Source organism: Nipponia nippon, unplaced genomic scaffold (assembly GCF_047370975.1).
Source record: "Nipponia nippon isolate SJK-2023a ecotype South Korea unplaced genomic scaffold, ASM4737097v1 scaffold_2, whole genome shotgun sequence".
NCBI classification, from domain to species: Eukaryota; Metazoa; Chordata; class Aves; order Pelecaniformes; family Threskiornithidae; genus Nipponia; species Nipponia nippon.
The window spans coordinates 72,664,267-72,682,490 of NW_028262336.1; the positions used below are offsets into that span (position 1 = coordinate 72,664,267).

The 18,224-nt window shown below is 37.3% G+C and overlaps 1 protein-coding gene across 2 annotated transcripts in view; it reads right to left on the minus strand.

Moving 5' to 3' along the window:
* Window positions 1-18,224, minus strand: part of PCCA (propionyl-CoA carboxylase subunit alpha) — a 299,843-nt gene that overhangs the window by 196,836 nt on the left and 84,783 nt on the right. For both annotated transcript variants that reach the window (XM_087757694.1, XM_087757695.1), the window contains exons 7-9: window positions 13,919-14,050; window positions 7,106-7,142; window positions 1,101-1,179 (exon numbers count right to left, since the gene is read on the minus strand). In XM_087757694.1, coding sequence (XP_087613820.1) covers window positions 1,101-1,179; window positions 7,106-7,142; window positions 13,919-14,050 — 248 coding nt within the window. The remainder of the gene's footprint in view (window positions 1-1,100; window positions 1,180-7,105; window positions 7,143-13,918; window positions 14,051-18,224) is intronic.

An 18,224-nucleotide genomic window follows, 5' to 3' on the forward strand; every position in this document is an offset into this window, starting at 1 on the left:
GTGGGAACATAGCATCCTTGTAAGAAAGCAGGTTATTCTAGATCTTCATTCTAATGTGCAAAACCTTATTTTCATATTTAGATTTGAATATAAATGGGCTAGAGGTAGCAAGGTACAAAAAAGCGCCCCATGTTTTCTTTGAATCTAAAAATTTAACTGCTAGCCATTCATTGTTCTTTTTTCCAGTTTTTAGGCTTTGACAAACAAAAATTTAATAGGGAACACAAAAATATGACAGAGAAATCTTGCAGATGACTAAATTAAACTAACAAAAATTTGAGTTGATTCCAGCATATGTGCTGCTCTGTCCATGTGGAAAGGAAAACATTTAGAAAGTTATCTAATTTTGGATCAAATAGGCTTTTTGTTACAGGTCTTTGAGAAATTCCAAAACACATTTCTCTGTAACATCAGTGGCACATGGGGTTGAAACCAGGCTCCTCACTGCCAGAACGTCAGCAGAGAATGGATTGTAAAAATTCTCCAGCCAATAACAAGTATCTTGAAGTGTTCAGGATTCAGGCAGCCATTAAGAGACACAAAAATGCCTGTGTGTTTAAACAACCATTGTTTCAAACAGGCAAAAGCACAATAGTTTGCTGACACAAATATTTTAAACACAGAAGTATGCAATTTATTAGAGCACATTGTGGAAGCACTGTATGTGTTTCCACACATGAATAATTAGTCTCATCAACTTTAACAGAACTAATGGCATGCATTAATGTTTGAGAATCAGGGCCAATAAGTATTCTACCTAACACAGAGACAATTAATACATCAGCATTCTGAAAGGCATACAGCAAAATGTTATTTACAGTCTACATTTACAGTCTATCATCGGACTAGAGGCAGTTCTAAGTGTTGGTTTTTTACTCAAATTAATGGACCATGTTTTGCAAGGTTTATGCAAAAATTCATTTGAAATAGACACATGCAAACCCCCAAGGTACACCGCTCACTACGCGAAAGGGATCAAACCAAATAATACCCAGTTTCTGTTTAACATTTCATATCTGCACAACTGTCAGCTCACAGTGGCTTAATGGGACTTTGGTAACTGCAGCATTCATCAAGGCAAGATTTGGACAGCATCTCACCTGGTCTCTTCATCATCCCAAGCGATTCTCATGCCTTTCCCACCACCACCTGCTGAGGCCTTGATCATGACAGGGTAGCCTAACAGCGGGGAACAATTAGACAGAAGTTCAAACTTTGTTCAGTTGGTCAGAGGAACATGACAACTGACCACATGTCCAATAATGCCAGTAGACAATAACTTCGTTTATTAAAACACTTTGTTTGGAGGGAGAGGAGAGATTTTTCTTTTCAAGACTTAGCTGTCAGTGCAGTGATTTCTGAAGCCAAGAAAGGTTGTCTTCTCCATTTCATTTATACCAAAAAAAGGCACTGAATGAATTATTCCAAGTAACAAAGTGATTTATGAATAAAGGCATTTGACCTTTTTAAGCTCACATTTCTTTAGGAACAAAATTTTGTTCCTTTGTTACTGCTGAAATAAGCTACAGCTGTGATAATTTTTTAAAAAGTTACTAGCAAAAATAAGCTGATCTTCATAAACCATTAGTCAAGAGATTCAGTAAGCAAACCTGTACCTTATCAACACTTGCAGTGCAGTATATTTTAAATAACAGAGAACCTCAAAAGAGCTGTGCTGCTCAGATATTATGTAATAAGAGTCACAGAAAACAGATTATTACACTTTTTTTACAGTAAAAAAGGATTTTCCCCAAACTGACAAGTAGTAAGAAAAAAAAAAAAATGAGCAGCATAAATCTGACAGGATTGTGCATAAGTGCTCATATTTTACTCTCAGAACAAGATACCTTACTAGGGGTATGATTCAGGACCTTAGTTTTCTGAAAGCTAGGAAAGCACAGTAACAAAGTATGCGGTTTAAAAGCAGATTTAGTAATGATTGTTTATCTTATAATATTTTAATTCAAAGCAACTTCCTAAAACATTTTCTTATTCATATCAGTGAACTTCACCTTTCTCCCACATGAATGTACAGAAATTTGAAAATTAAGGATCATTGATTAGAAAGTTTTTGACATTTCTAGGATAGCAGAAAATTCAAGACTTTGGTCTCCAGTACATTTAATGAAAATCATAACATTAAGCCGAATATCAGACCAGCTGATATCGTCTGGCAAGAAGGGTCCATCAGTCCTTGCAAACTGAAGATACATTCTATAAAAGGCTTTGATCTGTGGACAGAAAGGGACATTTGAATACAGTTCCCAATAGAAATGATCAAGTCTGCTATCATATGTGTAATTAACATTTACAGTTTCTTTCTGGAATGCAGATCTACTCTTGCTCTGTCAAGTGACAGTGATACAGTATGCCTACCTCCTCCCCAAAGTCATTTGACTGAAAGGAGGTTCAGGAGAAGATAGTAAAAACAGCAAGATCTGGAAAACGTTTTGCTTAAAAAGGCTGAAGTGGACACACAAAAAAGGGACATGATACAAGCATAAGATAGAACAGCATTGATTGGAAGGCAGAAAAGCAGCAACAGTACAAGAGAACATTACATTAACAAAGCAACAGCAAAAATCAACAGTTTCCAACATAACATGATACTAGACCGTGGAACCCCATGCTACAGAGGATTCATGTGGCTGAAAACTGAAGAAAGGTAATAGATAAGCATATGTAGAGCACAAATCAAGTTCCTATAGGCAGGGATGACCAAAAAGCTATAAATCTTCATGCTTTAGAGTCTAAAGTAATCTCTGGTTACTAGATATAAGGGTAAGACCAAGCCATGCAAATAAGCTTGCTGGAACGTCTCATGTTTTCCTCTGAAATATCTGATGCTGCCCACAGAGGTGCATAGGATAAGTCATAGAAAAACAATGGATTTGATCCAGAACTATACTAAGTATTTTCGAGGCTTCTACAATCCCAAAGATAAAGGGGCATGTGCAAAATAACTCTAGATTGCATGTGGCAAACAGTGAAGTTCAACTCATTTTCATGAAATGCAGTATATGCATTATCTACATGTGGACAATTTATCTACGCTGTAGCTACTTTTCCAGATCCCTGGCAACTGCCAGGCTCCTAGATGAGTCACTAGCTATCTTGCAATAATGCAAAAAGTGCATCTTGTATAATTTTTCATGCAAGAAACAAGGTTTAACCAGGTAACACTAGCAAACTTACACCTCTGGCAACACTATCACCAGCTGGAGACTCTCTCCAACTAAAGAGGCTGCAAGTCTGAAATAAGCATTGTTTTAAGCCTTATTATGGCAAACTCACTATAGCAATTTCCATAACCTAATCTATCTTATTCAGTGTTACATGTACTTGAAAAAATCATCATCAATTATGCTAACAATTTCAGTCAAACAGTATCAGTGTCTTGAATGGCTTGCTGATTTTTATTCTATAAGCAGAGTCTAATCTTAATTTACTGTTCTTTCATTTTGACAGCAAAACAGGCATGCTGGCAGTGAGCCTTGGCAAGTCTTTATATGCTACAGAATATAAAAGTTCATATATCACAACTCACATGGTTAAATTATCGGACAGGATACATTGGTTACTGGTATCACTCACCAAGTGTAGGAACATTTTGCTTCCCCCTCCATCCACCTTTTATGTATACTGATTACATATCGACCACACTTGTAAGCAAGGCAGTTAAAGATTCCAGAGAGCCATAATATAATTAAAAATGTAAAAAAAAAATTTAAAAAATCAAAGCATAGCCTGTTTTGAAAAGGTACATACAGCTTTTTAGGTTGAAAAGGAAAAATTCTTTGTAACAGACCTCTGCAAGTTAGGATGATGATTTTCCCCTGAAAATAAGGGGACTTGAACTTTTGCTCAAATATGCCTTTACACACTACTTGCTTTCTGGGGCACTGAACTAATTTCTTTGGCCAGTACCAAGACCAATGTGTGCTAAGACAACAAAGGCTTTGCAGAATCTAAGTTTTGCGTACATATTGGGTACAGGATGCTGCGATGAGGACGTGTTGATCATCATTCTCCTAACCACTTTTGCACTATCCAGCAGCAATCAAAATTCCTGAAGCGTACTCACATGGATTGGTTGGATTAGTTGTGGGATGGGAGAGGCATGCAAACAATTTCTAACAGCATTTAGAAGGACCCACGACAACAGCAATGAAGAGTCTCACAAAGCAGGCACATTTTTTAGTAGGTGTTAGGTTTTCAACCCTTCCCTCAAATTAGATGCCAATTTACATGAAATTAAAATCGCATGTAAGAATAAAAACTACTCTTGTTCTATAGTTTTACATTCTCATGACGCATCTGAAGGATGAATCTAAAGAGATCTTAGAAGGCAGGAAGGTAAAAAGCTGTCAAATTTGAAGATCATCAGGCAAACTTCTGCTGTTAAATAGGTACTATTAAGTTAGGACTGCTTTGTGTCCAGGGTGGTTACTGTTCTGAGAATCTGAACAGTAAAAGGAGTAAACAGACTTCTGGTGTCCCACAGCTGTTAGTTCCCGCCCTTTGCCACCATGGTTTTAGATGTTGTTTATCCATTTTAATGAAGTTGCAGGCAGTAGACCACAGAATGCACTGTGCAGCATCAGTTTGAACAATATTGCATGTGGCAATACCAGATCCTTTTCAATATCAATTATTGAAAAGCTAGTACTAACTAAACCCATGTCAAATGAAACATGACAAAAACATGTTTTCCACCACTTCAGTTTTGTTTAGACTTTCATTAGTTTAACTGCCTGCACTTCATAGTTGTTCAGTTCTTTCACACAAACTGAAGAGTAAAACTTTCTGGACTTTCATCAATGCTTCAGAAATCAAGAGGCCAGCAGTTCTTAATGTACAACTTACAGACTTAAAGGTAGCATGGGAAAAGAGTCAATGTGATTAAGCACTACAGAAAGGATCACAAGAGTAGAAGAACAGCCCACACAGACAAATAGAGAAGAGAGACTACAGAAAGGAGCATATACAACAATTTGTGCTGGAACTTCTTCCAGTTGCTGCCTTAGTCTGTCACATTCTCTCTTGACAACTTGGGAGAGGACATCTCAAATGAAGGGCAAAAGGTAGGTTTTACTCCTGTACTTACAAAATTTGGATCCATAAATAATAGTCACTGAAACAGGTAAAGGCAGTGTCTCAACCCTGAAGTGCCATGCTCCACCGCTGCTGGATCTTTGGCCAGAATACAGCAGGGAGAAGCAGGAAAAAACACAGGCAGCAAGAGAACATCACACAATGTTTGAGAGTTTTAAGCGCTGACCCACAATGAATTTTTTTTTTTAATAATTACTTCAGCATTCTTGGAAGATTGAGGCTCTGGATAAGTGAAATTAAAAATAATCTGAAAGTATTCAATTGCATATCAAGTGCTTTATATATGAGGACAAACACATTATATACATAAGAGACTTTAATTTCATCCTATTTTAGATCCTTTGAAATTACAAATCTTCGGGTTTTATTCTGATCAGTGGTCATGATTAGACAGAAGCTTAACCAAACCGATCAAGTGGTCAAAACATGGGTGGGGAAAAAGCTAGAAAGGACATTTTTCTTTCACTACATGGCATCATAGTACAAACCTCTTTTGTATCAAAATGGTTTTACAAATTTGCCATCTGGGTAAAGCACCACCCAGCTGTATGTAATTGACTTTAGTATCTACATATTTAAGACTACCTTGATATTTCAAAGTGCTACTGATATCAAAGACAGTAACCAGTCAACAGAACACCAGAAGAACTCAGAAGAAAATTAAGCAAGAATACATTTTCAAGGGTGTCCAGGAAGCCACTGAATGCCTTCCAAGTTACATTAATCAAAACTGCTTTAAAAACATTTGCGGGAAATCTTTAAAAAACAAGAGCAAGAAAGACTATTGAAATGAAACCAAACTGAAATAAATTCATAGTAGTATGTATGTCTTTTTTAAGGACTAAACCCAATTTTATTTACAGGTCTCCTCCAAATATTCCAATTTGGTCAATAGCCTCTTCCTTTTGTTTCTGCTCCCATGAGAGCGATCAGTAACCACTTGATTTCCCAACAGGGACATAAAGGCTGACCCACAGAAACACTGTCTTCAGTTGTGTCAGCCTAAAAGCCAGCCAAGCCTACACCGAGGGGTTTCAGGGCAGTTAACTAGTGCAGGGTAAGAACCCCAACTTAAACTCAAAGTGGATAGGTGTTACACTGATAAAAAGTTATCTGCAACACTGTGAGTCCCAATTTCTATTTGGCACATAAAGCACAGCCACAGCTTTTGACACAGGTGAGAAGTCTTTTAGCTGGATCAGTAAGAGAAGCTTCAAATGTAGATACATACTTTGAATTATGTACCTGCGATGAACCTAAATAGTTTCTCATGGCTACTGTCTCTTAAAATGAAAACGCAAAAAAAAAAAAACTAAGAAAAATCTCTTACTGCATTAGATTCTTCTTCTAGAAAGCATTTAAGAACATGTGTAATTTCAAGCATATGGTTAAATATTTTCCCTAATATTAAGCTTTAGTAAATAAAAGCCAAAACTCATTAAACACATTACACTTAACCTTCATCAAAACGAGTCCTAGACAGTTTGCTGGTTGCTCTTTTCACCATTCTGTAAGACATTCAGAAGCTGAATAGTGACTTTATTCCAGAAAGCACAGAAGAAAGGCTGGTGGTCTGGATGATATTCAAGCTAATTGCAGTCCACACAGCAATGAAGGAGGATCATAACAACACTGGTGTCAGCCTCCATATAAGGAGGAATGTACCATGCCTAACTTCTGACTATCATGTCCAATTGCAGACATGCTTTGAAATAGCTCCTTTATGAGCTACTCATTACTGCATATTACATGCATTCCACAATTCATGGCTGCACTTGTTCTGTAAAGTCCAGTTTGTAAAGCTAAAATGTGATGATTTCAGAGACAGGGCGTTAATGTCCAGATTCTTCCAGCCCTATAGGCAACAGGGAACTTAAAAACTATTAAAACATTATTTGTTCTATAGGGATTACTTATTACACATTCAATTTAGTCAACCATGTCTGCTGAGAGGCACACAAATCCCACCATAGCTAATTTAAGAACTTACCAATTTCCCTTGCAATTCTGACAGCTTCATCTGCATCCTGTAAAAGCAGGAAATGAGACCCAACGTTAATCCCATCAGCCATTGCACTATGTCCTGAGGGCAGTCATATATTGCACTACTGTCTCCTCTGATTCATTTAATGTTTGATTTTACAACCTTCTGACCCTTTCCAGCCAGAGGAATGTAAAATTAATACCATAAGTGGAATGTAAATTCTACCTCATCATTAGTATACTGAGAAACTCAAAGCAACGAGGAATCAGCTGACAGGAAACACAACCAGGATCGCAAAATGATTTTCTGCAGTTGTAGGAATTTAATGCTAGAATTTAGAAGTTTACAATCAATAATGGACCATAAATCAGATCGTTAAAGTTTGTCCACTGCCAGCTTTTTTTCTGTCCTCACAGGTATTTCTTGTGTTTTCCTGGTTGTTGTCAGTAGGGGGAGTCGATTCTCTATTGTTTGGGAGCGATTCAGATTCAGAAAAAAATCTTGCAGAACTTCTTCAAAGACAATTTTTTTTTCATCCACTGAAGAAAGAACACAAGCATTTCACTTCTGCAAGTTTTTCATTCTAAAGACAGAATAAACCTTAAATCCATCATTTTAAACCGTATCTGAAATGAGAAGATTCACATAATTGTTTCCATTAAAGAGTCCACACATTACTAGCATATGACAATTAGAAAAATCTTTCTGTTGATGCCACCTATTGCTTCAGCTGACTTATACCACTATAGCCTGGTACACAAAAAAGTACTAGGAAACCCAGAGAATAAAAAGAAAAATACTTGACATTCTTACTTTTTAATAACCAAATCTCTTCTCCTGCAATAGTTAATTCTGGTTTCTTCTACTGATAACTATATTTCCATTATACAATACTAGAAAGAAAAAGGGTTAAATTACAGTGGCACAGCTTAAGTTTGAAAATTCCATCCAAATTTGCTAATATTTATACTATTCCATGACATGCATTAAAAAATTTGTATGGAAGGCAATAATGTCTGGAAACCACCAGCTGCTAAGCGTGTCTGCAACTATGGGGGCTGACTTATGAACATTAAAATGAAACCTGATATTTTTAAAGCTTTCAAGGCAATCCGTTTTAAAAGCACCCAGGTCAGAACTTAAAAAAAAAAAAGACAGAGAAATGTTCATACCTGGTTCATTTATGTCCGATAATAAAACAAAATCCTCTTTAAAAGTCTTCAGTACCTAGTAACAGCCCCATGAAGAATAAGGGGGCTGGCAGGGGAAGTTGTCAGAAAATTTAATTTCCTTTCATTAGCTAGTCTGCTCCACAAATCGGTGCTTGTTAAGTTCAAAGCAGTCCTGAAAGCAACATCAGTTTTAAGTCTTTTTACTCCAGTCACATCTGTTAATGAGATTTTTCCAAATAACAATTGTTTTTAAGGCAAGAGATAAATCTAGCAAAAAAACTTCTCCTCCTCCTCCCCCCCCCCAAAAAAAAAAAATCAGGGTTTACTGTTTTATTATACCTTGCTGCTTTCCATGACCCTGCACCCTCCAAATTTTAGCTTAAAGGGATAAAATGCATGAAAAGGGTCATTTAAGAATGTTAGTGGTTTCCACACATTGAGTTTGAAGGTTCTTTGTTCCTGCCTGTGACAGTTATGCGAGAATACTTCCCCTTAATAGCCTCTCTGTCAGGAAGTGTTAAACCTGCCAAATGCAGACAATTAGAGCCTCTTGAACAAAATGCAGGAAGAGTGATGACTGATGAAGAGCCACGATTATAGTCGAGAAGGAAACTTTTACATTTCTTTTCTCTTGCAAATTCACTCATATATTTGCAAAATAGAATTAAGAGGGGGGAAGCAAACAGGGTAATTTTTTTTCACTTAGTTACCTGCAAACAAGTGGCTAACTGACACATTGCAGTCCACAGGAAGACAAGCTGCAAATCATTATAGGGGAACTTTTCACTGCCACTGTATTTTTATACATGCATACAACAACTTTAAGTAATAAGCGGCATCGTATCAGCAGCACTAATTGTCTCAATTCTGGCTTGAACAGACTGAAGTCATCTGCCCAGCACAGTTATTAATTTACGCTATTTCAGCATCTGCTTCTTTTACAGTTTTAATATATTAGAAGACAAAGATTAAAAAAATAGTCAATGCTTATTCAAACTCTGTAGCCTTCAAAGTGTTTCTGAAATAGAAAACAAAAATATGCTGCACTTTGAAGAGAAAAACTAACAAAAAAATTAATAAACAAGTGACTTATCAAAAGACTTACCAGAGATTTCAATCTTTTTCCCTAAGAAAGTACATTTTAGTATCATGCATTTCACTTGCAAACTACATAAATACAGCAGCAGCTTGAGCACTCCTAAAAAGTCAGGACAGTTTTTAAGTTTTTGGTGCAAAGAACTTATGACAGATACATAACATTTGCCATAGGGAGGCAAAAACTGAATGCTATGACACTGCCTAACACACAAGTCCATATGTGCAAAATATACAAAACCATACTGGTACTGAAAGCATTTTGAATTATTTTTAAAAAGCAAAAGTCCTCAACGATTTACTGCCATTTCCTCCAAAAACACATTAGCTACACTACCATTTTCCCAAAATAAACTGCAGATTGTAAAGAAATATATAATTTTAGCACCACCTTTTATTGTACAAATAAAAATGTTCAAGTAATGGTACAAGTTTATAAAAATCGTAAGAGTTGTAAAATGATGTCATAGTGTTTTTACAAATGGCTGATTTCATCAAGTTAGAAAGACATAAAATACTCATTTAGCATAAGAATTTCTAACCTCCTAATTTCATGTACATGCCTCTCTGCCAGGTACCAGCAGGTGGAGACAAAAAAGCAAACCTATTCTGATGCAGAGGAATGCCAGTTTAAAGTTGTTTAAGAGACTCCTAGAGCTATAAAACATTGTATTAATTATGAAGAACTACGTAATAGTTTTCATTATTAGGCTCAGAGAACCTCCAGTTCATGCCTAGTCTCCAACAACCCCTCCAGCATTAGTGATCATTTAGTACCAATGTCAATACCCCAATGCAAGAATACAGCCAAAACAGATACCTGAAACTAAAATACAGTAAATTCATAGCCTTGCTGAAAACCTTCCATGCACCTACTGACATCAGTGAAACTAATTAGGCACCCAGAGATATTAGTCTTCTGGGTCTACACCCAGCTCTGTTCTACCAGCCACAAAACCAAACTGGCTGCATGTGGTGAAACAATATAAAAGTCTTTCTTGCCTTGCCATTCCTTTGCCGGTTTTTCAACACAGCATCTCCTTATACTCATTATTCAGCCTCCACTTTCTTTTCGTCACTTATTCCTCTTTACTCATTTACAGACAATACAACTTCTCAGCTCTAACTTTAGTATAGCCATTGCTTATATGGATTAACATTAGTTCTTTTGATTAAGACTACCTACCACGCTCTCTCCCAATCAGGTTTTAGGAAACCAATCGTAGTTACAGATTTTTAAATTAACTACCTTTGAACACTTTTGTTGGCTCTCTAGCTGACAGCACCAGACTCAGGTTCCTTATATTTGTAGACTGGGTAACTCTTGCCCCACCCAACTGAGAAACTGAAGCAGAGATGAGGAGATAATTACTCTTTGTCAAACTGCCCTCTCCACTCACTCCACATCTTTCCATTTTCAGTTTCATACAGTGTTTGCCTATATGAGAAGAGCTAGTTGTCTCTGTTATGCCAAGCATCCTCTTCAATCCTTCCAGGTCCTTAAGTATACTGTTGAAGGGCTTCCTTCTCTTGAATTTCTCTTAATTTCTACTCACTGGGAGTTTTTCTGCATGCAGCTTCTACAAGATGTAATTACAAAAGCTTAGCAACTCCAATGTCTACTATGTCTAAGTGCTAAGCCACATAAATAAGAGGTGGAAAACTCTCACATAGGTCCTTCGTGAATAAAGGATATCTGCAGCACTATTTAACAAGTGCTGGATAACGACAAGTCTTTGTAACAGATTTTCAGTGCAGTCCCGAGTTGAATAACGAAGCACTAGAAGTTGTTACTCTATGTTCATTTTAACTATTCATCCACAAAGAATATGTGCAACTTTCTTAACTTCTGGCATTGTCAGAGGCATGAATGCAGTTTTCTTCCAGCATTATTAGATTCCACTATAAAGATGAAGCCATCTCTAATCAACTTAAGTATCAGACACTTAACTCCTTCCTAGGACCTTTAATTTTATTTCTCAAGAAAAAGAGCCCTCAAACACTTTGCAAGCTTTGTAACTCTGATCAAAGCAGGTCTCCCACAGAATGGCAGAAATCTTATAAAGTCTCCAATTCCTTGTGTGTTGCTCTTCTGATTGTACCTGGTATCACACAGCTTTGCCCTTCCTATCTTAGTCTGAATTGGCAAAATAGTACATCAAGCTCTAACCAAAGATCAGGCGTCCTGTATGACCTAATTACTCGGGTATTCATCCGAGCAAAAGACACATTATCACAGGAAGGAGACCAGAGGACAAACACAGGCACATATTTAGATCCATAGCAAGGATGAGAATATCAATTATCAGAAGTTTTATTTCCTAGAACTGGTAATCAAAGCACTGATTAACCTAAAATTTTTTATCTCCCCTTTCTGATGGAAACTACAACTCTGGCAATGTCTGTGGACTCTCCTTTTTCTTATTTGGTGGGTACACTGCAGGTTGTTGTGGGTTTTTTTGTTTGTTTTTTTAACCTTGTGTTCTTTTTCATCAGTACTCTCCAGATAATCAGAACTAGTACAAGGCCAAGGTATGCAAAATCGATATGATATGGATACTTCAGGATTAAGTAACTACTGCATAGTTCCTTTCAATAGCTGAGGATTGGAGTTGTCAACTGAATCCTACATTCCAGTTAATTTGGTGTGTTGCATATAGCCAACTGCCAACCAGATTGCTTACATTGTTTCATTTTGTGTCAGGAACTTCAGATAATTGTCAAAAACAGTACAATTAATGGTCTCAGAAACAAGTGCATACAGTAAGTAGCCCAGTTTCACTGGTTATATGGTTATCTGTCCATTAACCACTATCGAACTTTGCCAGGTTTGTTTCTTTATATTAGCAGAATAACAGACCCTTACATAAGTTTTAACTTGATACAGTGATAAAACCAGCATTTTGAGTATTTGATTCTGCATTAGAAAAAGTTTCATGGGGTTTAGATGATTAACTCAAAGTTACCTCCTAATTAGATGTTTTCCCAGAAGTTATTTTCAGAATTTCTAGAAGAATATACAGGACATTAGACAGAACAGAGGATCTTACGCACAACAGCTTGGCTGCTGTTAAATCTAATGAGTGCTAAGAGGACCACGTACACAAGTACTGCTAAAACACAACCTGAAGGAATGCTGCATTCAACTTATCACTGCCAGACTGCAGCATTGCCACAAATGCCAGCCTAACACTCATATGGAGACTGCCAGAAGAAAAACAATTCTTTCTGCACTTACCTGTTGCAGCATATTCCACTGCCGGACATTACACACACCAGGCATTTTCACCACAAGTACTGAAGAATTCTCTTGTGCATTTTGACCTCAGCTATTTCATGATTTTACTGCTTTCTCTCACTAGCCAAGTTCTCCAGGCATCCTCATCAGAACAGATAAAGATAATTTTGTGGAGGCTTAGCCCTTTGCACTCTATTTACCTTTCTCATTTAGTTAGGTTTGTTTTTTTTCCTCCTAACAGAGTTTAAAATCCAACTTAGCTGACACGATGCTGAACACCATTGCCCTGGTGTATGCTGCTCCTTAAAATACAGTCTGCATTCCATCAACATATTCAGTTGTTCCCAATTATCTTGACATTTCCTATTTCATCATGTAAATAAGATTTATGATGATCAGAGGTCAATATCAATTGTCATAAATAAAACCTGAAAAGCTTTCCCTTCAACTACATTGAAGTGTTGTTGAAACAAACTTTTCACTTTTTCCTGCAACTCAAAGATTTACTCAAATTGGCAGGGGGGGGAGGTAGAATCTAACTTAACATGCCAAGCATAAAAAATTCCAACCCATATATTACACCAAAGTTTTAGGCATATACAATGAAGGTTTTAAAGGAAAAAAGCTTATTTACCTACATTAACACAGACTATATATAAAGACACACAGGAAAGCTTTCAAGAGCCCAATATTAATCACTATAGCAGAAAATAAACCAAAACCACGACATACTTTATTTCACCTTACAAAATATAAAGAAACAACCAAAATTTTTTTAGAAAACTGTTGGAAATCATTCCTTCTAAAACCTCAGGACGAACACTAGGTGTAGATTCCAAAGAGGCACCAACTCCCCCCCACCCTCACCCCGAGTTCTGCACCACATGGAAGTCTACACCATCAGCGCAGACCATAAAATGGAAACTTCATACAGCATAACAAACTTCACTGTTCACTTATGGCTGTCAAGATCTCTGCCAAGAAGAAGTAAAGACCTGAGAAACGTAAAGACATGCAGATACTCAAATCCACACCTGATATTTAACACATTTACCTGCCTTCGCATTAATTTTAAAGCAAAACATTTTTAGAGACTCCATAGACGCAGTCCCTAATAGATCATTTATTATGAAGGACTTTCTCTTCTTCTCCAAAGCTCTCTTGCTAGTAAAAATCTGTACCCCATTTTTAATTACATCTTATTGAAAAAGAAGTTGAAATTGTAATTACATTCTGCATCAGACCTTCAATAGGTGTACTTCGATTTAGACACTGTTCCTACAGTGGGCAGACAGTAATTAAATGATTTCTCACCTTGACTACTCCATCAAAGCCAGGAATCGTGTTGACCTTTGCATTCTTGGCTAACAATTTGCTTTCAATCTTGTCTCCCATAGCTTGAATAGCATGTGTGTCAGGTCCAATGAAGGTGACACCTTCTGATGCCTGCAGAGACAATGAAGATATAACTTGAGGAGATGAAACTAAAAATCAGCTTTACACAGGTTTTGTTATTATTTTTTTTCTCTTTTTGAACTGATTAATGAAACAACATTTAGAAGACACTGATCTGTTTATTTAACAGCCTAGCAATATATAAGCAGCATTTCAGCCAGTTCATTAAAAATGTGTATGACCTTGTGAAACTATGTATACACACAGATTCGAAGTCCCTATAATTAGCATTTGTATAAATTAAAGCCAGGCCAAAGAAAAATAGCTGAAAGTGGAAGTACTTCAGCTTGAAAGTTAGAAATATCCCTTGAGAAAACAGAGGCTAGTTAACTCACCATTGAAATAGCCGCAAGTGATTTACAAAGATATGCTTGCTGAACTGTAATGCAGTTGAAAATTCCATTATGCATTCTTAAAACCAAACCTTGATGAAACATCAAAATGAGAGTGCAGCCTCTTACTCAACATATTTAAAGATCCTGAAAATAAGGTAATAACCGAAATAACGTTTCCCCAGTTCTTTCAGACAACTCTTTTCCAATACTAATGTGGAAATACGTTAACATAAAATACTTTAATACTTCAACTTTAATACTTTAATATGTAGGTAGAACACTGAATTGCATTTCCCCCCCTCCTGTTTCTCTATGCCAGCAATAGACTTCAGTGATCAAGTACACAGAGTTTTTTTTTCAAACCTCTCCAGGGTCAGTACTGTACTGAGCCAAAGGCAATTCTATCAGAACTGTTTCACTGAAAGTTACTGATGCATCAGTGAGTACATGCATGTTTCAGGCAACTTAACATCTTTTGTACCATCGGGAAAAAAACATCAAAAGAATAAGCATACTAGCCTTGCACAATTTTTTCCAACTGTTTCATTGATTTTTTTTTTCTCCAATTCTAAGACATCTGTAAAATGCTTAAAAACAACTTGTTTCCAGCCAATGGGCAGTTTACTTAATACCAATACTAACACAATGGCAAACATTCAATTTCTTATATCAGAATTTGTGTCTTAATATTTTGTCTTTCTGACATACACTTGTGCTGCATATGTTAGGGTTGCCAGGTAGTTATAATCACTAACAATAAAAAGTAATTTGCTGAAGCTTTGTGTATTTATGTGATGTAGCACATGACCACAGAACACATAGGAAAAATGTTTTTTTCAGCTGGGGAACAATGTCCCCCTATTCACGATCTTCTAAGAGCTGAGAGCTCCCAACGTGCTTGGGAGTCACTGTTTTTGCTTTCAGCAGCTTCCTAGCAGGAAGAGTGTAATAGCAGCAGCTCTGCGTAGACAACTCCCCATCATCCTAGCTAACAGGGTGCTACAGATAACAGAGAAAAGACCATATAACTATTACAGACACACTAGGAAGCTCAGCGCAAAGGCACCCAAACCAAATGCAGAGCATCAGTTTAGCTACATCAAAGGCTTGTTAGCTTCAACTCACAATGAACCATCTGGGTTTTTATCTCAGCCCACCTCTTCTCTACTACAGTAGGCTTATTAGCACAGCAACTCAGTAATATTGATTTGATGAATAGCTGTCTTACAGACACAAAGTTGGGAAGACTGCAATAGAAAGGGGGAAGCGATAGGAAGACCGACACAAGGGTGCAGGTCTATTATAGTGCCAAAGGATCTGAACACTAAAGGAATTTACTTTTTAAAGAAGGGAAACAAGAAGCAAGGAGTTAACGTTTGAAATCATGAAATCATAGCGACACAAAGTTCGGAGCTGACCATTTCAGAAACAACAACAGATTACAACCTGAAAACTGATACTTCATTCCCTCTTAACAAGAGTTTTAAATAGGTGCCTGCACATACCTGAAGGCAGGGCAGAGTTCCCTTCTGTCATCAGACTGTATTCCAGTCTCAAAAAGCTTTGTGGAAAAGGTTCACTTACACACTTGGCAACTGGCAATTATGCTGTCCCACTTGTATGACTCCTAACCTGGAAATACTTTGTTTCTACAGTTTCTGGCATTACATTGGCATTTGCATCCTGGTCAATGCAACCTCCAGCTTCACCATATATTGCTTCCTCTGCCCACTCTCTTCTCAAAGTCAACCATCGAAAACATGGGATCTCCAGTGGTCATCAAGATAGTGGGTTCAAAACTTTTGCTTTCCAGTGAAAGGTACATAGGGGACATCTTGCTTCACTTACTGTCTCTTCTCTCTGCCTTGTGGCACGGACTTTCAAAGTGCCCAGTTCATTCCCTGATCTTGTCCAAACAGGTAGTTGGATAAGAGGACAGCATGATTCAGGAGATATTCATGAATCACTTGAGAAGGAGCACTCCAGGCCATTTCAAGAAATTAATCTGCTGCATCCAGTATATGTTACATGAATCTTGTAGAGCTGTAATATTCCACATGGATACAACCAATACTTATTAAAAATTAAGTACTAGATTATGTGCAGCAGATTCACATTACTCTAATGCAAATATAACCAGGTGCAACCTATATCTTTTTCTTTTTTTTTTTTAAATGCATACTTTCAATATCCAGAATTTACAAACTGCACTTGTCTACATATGCACCTCTTGGCTTTAACTGCTTTGAACCTTTGTACCTTACACAGAACTGCTCTTTAATTGAGAACAAGCAGCAGCTTAGTACTGCCAGCTGGTCCCCTATATGGTTAGTCAGCTGGGGTAGTCATCATATCCAGTTATTTCCCAGCAACAAAATCTGAAACAAAATAGTTTAACTCAATGAGATATCACAAGATAGCTGAAACTACATAACTCTGCATGCTGCAACAACCTTAAATCAAAAATAAGTTAACAAATCAAGGGGAATCCACTGGTTTCCAGCCCATACGTCAAACCATCTCTTACATAGAAAAGGTGTGCATTCTCTGACATGACTTGCAACTAAATTTAACTAAGCTCACAAAAAAGGACTTTGTCAGCTTAAGGCACTACTGGACAAACTGTTGCAAGTCTTGCTACAATAATTTAAGACCCCATCACTCGAAGATGCTTGCTCAAGCCCTCTGCCAAAGCTTGTGAGCTCATCAGTAGGAAAGTGCCCCAGCTTCTTCACTGCCAATACTCACACACAATGTGCTACATGACCTGTTAAAAAAAAACGCTAATGCCTGATACTGAAAATACCAAAAATAGACCATAAGAAAGAATGTGGCAGTAACATCTTCAGCTCTCACTAAGTTTTATCAGCACTCATCCATTAGCATCCTTAGTTTATGAAACACATGGAAGTGGTGAAACTGTGCAAAAAAAAAAACTTCCAATGCCTGATGACAGTCTGTCCACACACAGATTTGCCAGTGTGGCAGCAAGCACTAGAACCTCTGCTGTACATATGCAAGCTTATACTCTGCATATCAAACAAGCTCTTGTAAAAATTCTGTTACTCCTCCGCACATTCAGCAGCATACTCCAGCCTTGAAGACTAATTATCTGGCTGCAGGAAACATATCAAGTTTCACCATAAACATGCACCAGCATTTTCTTTAGAAACATACCTGTGTCTCACTGCTCTACTTTGCATAGTCAAAAGTACAGACAAACAATAAAGGATATTTTATAAAAGAACAATTTCAGAATACATTCTGTGCTAGAAAGTTAGTTCTTTCTTTATCTGCTGCTTAGTCATTGAAGAGTTTTCCCCAACACCCCTCTATTTTTGAGGGCAGCAACAGCTGGTTTAATTCTAGTGCCTTAACAATTGCAAACAGTTCATTCTCTTCCCTTTTCTCTTTTCCTTAAGCCAGACAAAAGCCTTATTCTATTCTCAGGGAACGCATGACCCCAAATATAGCAAAAATGAAACAATGTCAAAGTAGGACAAGCAGAGGCAAGATTTGGAAAATCCATTTGGGAAGTCTGGTTGAGCTGTATGTGACCTTCGCAGCCCATCAACCATGTCTGACTGCTCTGGTACAGAGTGGGCCAAACAGACCTATGCTAGCGTAAACTGCCATCCTCCCCATGTGTGGAAAGGGCCTGTCCATCTGACAAACTCTTGTGGACCTGAAGTAACTGAAGAGACTGATCCTAGAAGAAGAAATTCCTTTGCATTGCCTCCTGGAAATTATGAATGCCAAGATTCACAATTACTGTATTATACAGTCAGTAGTGGATTCAGCCTCAGTGACAGCATAAGCAGAACTAAGAA